Below are 6,931 nucleotides of genomic sequence, written 5' to 3' on the forward strand. Positions count from 1 at the left end.
ATAATATAGTCGATCTAACCACTACTCTGTAGAACTTACCTTTAAGTATTGGTGGCACATTCTTATCACATATAACACCAGATCTGAGCCTCCATTTCAGCCACTCTACCCTAATATGATGTGTGACATCCTCATCAATCTTCCCATTCTCTTAGATTATAGCCCCCAGATAATTGAAACTCCCGCTCTTGGGGATGAACTGAGTGTCAAGACTTACTTTCACACCCACCTCATGGGCATCGTCATTGAACTTGCACTCCAAGTATTCAGTTTTGCTCTTGCTCAACTTGAAACCTTTTGACTCTAGAGTCCGTCTCTAAACCTCCAGCCTCGTGTTGACTCCACCTCTCGTCTCGTTAATCAATACTATATCATCTGGAAATAACATGCACCATGGCACCTTCCCTTGAATATGTCCTATCAGTATGTCTATTACCAACGAAAATATTAAGTATAATTTCCAGGATTGCAATTATGCAGAGCTTTTTGGGTATTTCCAATAAATGGCCCTGAATTTCTTTACTAAGGGAAGTATATGGGACTCCACTTGGGGAAATCTTAAAAACTACTCTTTTAATGGACTGTTCAAATTTAGCAACCTTGTTCCTTTCCTCCTTTAGCAAATTCAAGGAATCATAATCAATTTAACACTAATAAAAAGAAATATGCCATCAACAATACTATTTTGGATGCCACAAAATTTTTGAAAAGTTCTTTTATCCATACCGCCCCAAACTTGGATTCCTGACCCAATCCAAAATTCCTTTACAAAATGTTTATCATTTTTTATCATCTGGTCTTTTTTTCTCTCTAATCTATCTAGTTACTTCTTGTACAATTGTCTAATGAAGTCTCATCAAATAGTTCTTCCACTTCCAGTAGTCACATACTCACCGAAAAAGGACACAATTACATGCAAACCATCAACAGCCCCGTAAAATGAAAATCCCCTAATAGGCTCCTACAAACTCAACTCAAATAGATCATCTTTTTGAAGCTAGGATCATGTGATATGGAGGAGCATTTTGAAATAAAAATTGGAATTGGATCCTAGGTTTTATGAGGCGAAAAACCACAAGCTGCTATCACAAGATAAGAAATGAATGAATGCACTTCTACAAGGTCTGATATCGTAGTGAAACAAAATTTAGACCATTAAGAAATGTGTGTAGAATCTAAATGAGTAGACAATTTTCTCAATAATATACTTGCAATTCTATTTTAAATGAATGCAGGTTTAATGAAAATATTTGGGAATTCATGGCTATTTTTATTACATAGGGGGAAAACTGGACGACGGACTTGTTTGCACGCAAAGAAAGAAGCTAGATAGAAGTTCTTTTATCATGTTGTTTATGTAGATATTCTTTAGTGCCATAGATGTTATGACACAAATCAAAACTAGTTTTGTCAAGAAAAAAGTCTTTACTCGAATGTAATAGTAACCTAAGTGTCGAACATGTTACTATTGTCATATGGTATGTAGTGATCATGGATTTTTTTATTATTCATAATGTTAATATAAGTAATTTTTACCACCCAATTTTTTTTTATGGTTCAACCTATAAAAAATAAAAAAAAATAAAAAATAAAAAACATATTGTGTTATTTTCCAAATGAGGAAAAGGGAGACGCGAACAATCATTCTTCTAGTTTGTATATTTTGGCCTAGCAAAATACTTTCACTGTTTGGCACAGTCACATATAGAGTAAGAATATCTTTCTTTTGTAGGAGGGGAATATAAAATAGGAAATGCATTTATTTTGATTGTGAATCTAGTTCTCTTTCTACTTGTATAAACACCTTTTAATTATGTACTCCCTCCGTCTCATAATAAGTGTCAGCTTAGTCAAAAAAATTTGTCCCATAATAAGTGTCACCTTAGGAAATTAAGACATAAATTGGCTAGTTTTTTTCAATTTTACCCTTAGACAAGAAGACAATTAAAGTAACATCTAAATGATGATTGGAAAAGCCACATAGTAACTTGGTATTGTTGGATTCCCAATGTCAAAAGGCTCACTATTTGTGCATGCTCTAATGAAGAGGAAAGATAATTTATTTTTATTACATAGGGATAATTTGGTAAACTTCACATTGCATTATTGGTTTCTTAATATGCATGTTTTTGGCTAAGGTGATACTTATTACGGGACGGAGGGAGTACTAGCTAAAAAAAAAAAAAATTGACAAAAAATAACAACTTACCGAATTGGGATTACTATATATTCAAATTACAGGTAAGAATGCCTTCCATTAAATGTAAAGTATTAACTTTTTAAGTCAACAACAACTTTGAATTTTTAAATTTGGTAATAATTATGTAAATCTCTGGAAGATATAGCCTAGTATTCATGAAGAAAAATATAGTAGAAAACTTATGATATTTCTAACAATGAATACATAGTACATACCATCTAGGTTCATAGTATCTATTAGCATATGTGCCATATATGATGATCGAAACCCAAACTCAAGTCTCTCCCGCTTATATATATACTCGCAAACACAAAATACCCTAATAGCATTTTCGCACTCTCTGTGCCTCTTCCTCCATTTATCTCTCCCAAAACCCAAATTTTCTCTATAGCCCTAAAAAGCAGCTGTTGTGGAGTTTTTGGTTAACTCTCTTTCCCCCCTATCGCGCGCGCACACGCACAAAATTTATTTGCTTTTTCTATTCTTCACATTCAATAGTAAAAGAGGGAGATTTTTTCTTTTTTAATCAAAAATGGTAGAGAGTTGTCAATATAGTTATTTTGGGGATTTTTCTTCACCGATATGTTGTGATGATTCCTCTGATCTAATATTCCTTGAAGCAGCTATAGAGGTCAGAAACGCAATAAAAGCGACAATTGACGCTGATCTGGCAGATGATAATTGTTTCTTTCTCTGCTTGAGAAAATTCTCAAGCAGAGAAAGAAACAATTATCATTTTGATAATTAGTTAATTTTTTATATATATATATATATATTATTAATTAGTGGATTTTAAGACATGTACAGGATCTGCGTCAAAGCTACTTGGTTTTGTCGAACCCGTAGAAAAAACTCTAGCTCCGTCCGTGATTATTAGCGCTAAGGAGAAAATCCCTTTAGAGATTGATCCAGAAAATGTTATCATTAACACAAGCGGAGGTAAGATTTTAAGTTTATGAATTTTGAATTCTTAAAATCACAATTTATTGGGTTCTTGATGATTTATTTATACTTATTAAATGACTACATAAACAGATATACAGAATTTGAGCCAAAGCTGCATGGCTCGGCCCAACCCGTAGACGAAGCTCTAGCTCGGTCCGTGATCATTATCTCTGAAGAGAAAAGTCCCTTCAACATTGAGAAAGAAACTACACAAGCTACCAATGCAAATCAGGTCAAAGAGAATAGAAAAAGAAAAAAGGGGAAATCTAAAAATGGCGATGAAGATCCTTGGTTGCCTGCTGGATGGAAAATGATTGAAAAATATCGTAAAAAGGGTAAACTTGCAGGCTATGTTTATAAGGTAAGTAAAATACAATCTGTATGAGTTTATATTCGAAGTTATATGTCTATCTTTTTATTTTGAAACGTACCCAAAATGATTGACACATTAGACTAAAGTTATTCAGCAAAACTCATAATTATTTAAAATCCGATTTTGTATTTTGTAATGATATTTCTGTGACAAAGTAATTTCTTTAAAAATTAAAAACACTTTTTGAGTTTTCCTCCTAATTTATATGATCATCTTTTTGCTTTTAATCATAATCTAAGGGTGCGCTTAGTTACATGTATAAAGGTAAATAATCCATATATAAAAGTAGGTAGTCATTAACATTTCAAATTTTGCATAACTAATACCGTATAATTTAATATGTAAATTGATGTATTATTTTATCCCATCACAAACGTGGAATAACTTTTCCATGTATTATTTGTACATGGATAAAATATAAAAAGGGATAAAACTATCCGTGTCATATACCTAGAAGCTAATATAAGTCAAGCATTCTGTGTATAATTGTAAACTCATTGCTTTTTAGTTTAAAAATAAGCAATGGTTACATCATATCTTGTATATTCAATTTTAGTGTAATGAACCAAGCACCCAATAAAAATTCATGCATTAATAATTCAAATGAACCAAGCACCCAATAAAAATTCTTGCATTAATAATTCATACATTATAATCTCTGTATAACTTGTCTTCAAACCAAACCATTCACGTTGGACGCACCATATGATCCAATACAAATTTCATGACCTTTAAAATTTGATCATATGATATTTCTGCAGTAAACTAATTTCGTAGCTATTACTGCTAATTTAATATTTTAGATGTTGAGCTTAAATCTAATACTCATAGGCACATTAAGGACTTGTTCACTTGGTGAGCTCATTGTCTTCTACAATTGAGGATCAATCATGTAGCATTTCCATCCAAACACCCCCCCCCCCCCCCCCCCCCCCCCCGCCGGCCTTTCTGATGTAATAAAAAAAACATAGATGTATTGATACATATCACTTGAATCTACTCGAACAACATTGTTTGTACAAAATACAATACGTGAGTTGAGTTTTGATCTATTTTCATTTTGATTTTGTGACATGCAGACTTATAAGGCACCAGGTGTACGAAAATCTTTTGGATCAAAAAAACAAGCTCTTGAGCATATTAAGAACCAAAAACTAGATGGAGTTGACAGGTTCTGCTACATTTATGTCAAACCAACTCCTCCTTTTTTTCATTTTCCCTATATATATATATATATATATATATATATATATATTAATCAGGATTCGGTTTATTTTTGAGTAAACATGGAGAAGTCAAAATGTCTTTGTTTGTTTTATTTTCTCTTGTATATTAGTCTAAAATGAGCTTAAATAAAAGAACAGATTAGTGAGAGTATATACTGATTTCAATTTGTATAAAAATAAATCATAATTGTTTGTTTTATTTTTTTTTCTAGTTTCAGGGGTGATAAAAGTTTGGAAGATAATGTACGAGAGGCTCAAACTGGTGAGACTTTTAATAAGCTAGCATTCCTGAAACTTTAGTAAAGATAATTTTCTTATATATTTTTTGTTCTCATCCTATTTTGATTTTTTTGTTTTATTTATGAAAAGAACTAAAATGACTGATAATCAAGTAAAACAAGTACTCTATCACTAGTGTATCTTAGACTTTAGGCTGGTACACAATAAGATGTAATTATTTTAAAAATAAATATAAAAAAGATACTGGAATGAATTTGTTAAAATTTCTCCACTCAAACCCTAAAAAGTGAAAGGAACATAATATATTCTTCTTTAGTTATTGTTGTTGGATTTGTTCTTGTTGCTATAGTTATGCACAATTTGGGAATTGAAAATGAAAGTAAAGTACTCACAAGGCATTATTCTTTTCAGCTAAAGGCACACCAGCTATGTCAATCAAAGATCAAGTTAGTACGACTCTGTCTGAAACTAGTGCGACTGGTGGAGATGCGAGATTAAATGCAAACACCTAATCAAAGGTGAAGGAGAAATTCCAATTAGTAGTACCAATGAGACAATTAAGTACATTAGTAATCTGGCTTAGCCATATTAATTCTTGTTATAAAGGATGATTTAACGATCATTGTTTACAATGTATTTGTCAAATATTATGAATAAATTTGTGAATTTTATTCTTATTTATCAAACTTTTACCTAGTTTGCAAAACAATAACATCTGGTCATCATACTTTTACCAAGTTTACGCCGGTAGCTTTTATGTTATGCTCAAAAGTCAGAACCTTTCCGCAATTATTTCGTTTTAAAATTTACTAACATAAGTTTTATATTAAGTAGAGTTTTTGTGAATGATAAATTGGAAAAACAAAGAAGGTTGTAAATACTTGGATGAGTGTGTCTTACTTTCTATCGTGTTTCTTAAGAGTGTGGAGAATTAATAGGCGAGCGAGAGACTGATAAGGATAGAACTGCTAAGTTTTCTATGTATATTAGAGGAGTATGTAGGTTTCTTCCAAGGAACCAAAAAGTAGAAAGATTTTCTAACAAACAACTCAACAATGACATAAAATATTCTTTATTACAGAGAAAACAAGGAAAACACATTCATTACTCAAGTGATGGGTGAAATGGTTCCCGAGGTATTTGGGTGAGTCTTGGTCAAATTTGAAGAAATTACAGGCTTAAAGTGAAAAATAATTGACCAAAAGGTGACTTTTTTTTATACGTACCTTTTTGGGAATCTCGTCGATTCCATGAGGTTTTGAGAGCCGATCATAATTTGGTAGGGGGGGTTGGTTTGGTTCAGAAGGCACTTGGGAACATTTTAGTCCTTTGGCTGGAATCTTGTTTTTGGGGCTAGGGGGATTGATCAGGTCAAGATGACCTCCGTTGGGAATTTTGAGGGCACGTGTGAGTTCGTAGCATTTTTTCTTTTTACATTGGTATGCATGTTTGGTTTGTATCCGGGAGGTCTTGGATGAGTGCAGATTTTGGGTTGAAATCGTTGAAAAATCAGAATTTTCTGATTTTCTGGTGTGCCGCCTATGCAGACATGGGGTCGCATCTGCAGACCCGCCTATGTGGGATTTGGTCTGTAGATGCGAGATGATGACATGATAAGTGAGTCTACACCTACGGATGCGATGTTGCGTCTGCGGGATAAGGACCCGCAGATGCGAGAATCACTGAAATCAGAACATAAATACCCTAATTCGGAACAATTCTTTTCATTCACTAAATTAAAGTCTTAAAGGAGTTCTAAGGGCCGATTTTTCCGGTCTTTTGAGGGTTTCTCCATTGAGTAAGTTCATACCTTCTTAATTTGTTTATGTTACCATTAAAATGGGGAAATCATATTAGCAAATCATGTTTTAGTTGGGGGATTTGGGGTGATGAACCCTAGGTTGATTTTGGACTATCTTTTAATCTAAATCATGTATTGTTGAGAAA

At 32.8% G+C, this 6,931-nt stretch overlaps 1 protein-coding gene across 1 annotated transcript; it reads left to right on the forward strand.

Annotated features, from left to right (window-relative positions):
- Window positions 1-2,732: 2,732 nt before the first annotated feature.
- On the forward strand, window positions 2,733-5,585 carry LOC132628577 (uncharacterized). Its single transcript, XM_060344347.1, has 6 exons — window positions 2,733-2,831; window positions 3,022-3,139; window positions 3,244-3,506; window positions 4,598-4,689; window positions 4,957-5,006; window positions 5,396-5,585. The coding sequence occupies exons 1-6, from the start codon at window positions 2,733-2,735 to the stop codon at window positions 5,494-5,496; spliced, it is 723 nt and encodes a 240-aa protein (XP_060200330.1). The 3' UTR covers window positions 5,497-5,585.
- The last annotated feature ends 1,346 nt before the right edge of the window (window positions 5,586-6,931 follow it).

Source organism: Lycium barbarum, chromosome 2 (assembly GCF_019175385.1).
Source record: "Lycium barbarum isolate Lr01 chromosome 2, ASM1917538v2, whole genome shotgun sequence".
Classification (NCBI taxonomy): Eukaryota; Viridiplantae; Streptophyta; class Magnoliopsida; order Solanales; family Solanaceae; genus Lycium; species Lycium barbarum.

What these genes read in the sequence shown, in the direction of transcription:
- LOC132628577 (XM_060344347.1), top strand. Translation starts at nt 2,733, where the DNA reads ATGGTAGAGAGTTGTCAATATAGTTATTTTGGGGATTTTTCTTCACCG. An exon ending in TATCATTAACACAAGCGGAG is followed by an intron (nt 3,140 to 3,243) that starts GTAAGATTTTAA and finishes ACAGATATACAG; the next exon opens with AATTTGAGCCAAAGCTGCAT. An exon ending in AAACTAGATGGAGTTGACAG is followed by an intron (nt 4,690 to 4,956) that starts GTTCTGCTACAT and finishes TTTTTTTTCTAG; the next exon opens with TTTCAGGGGTGATAAAAGTT.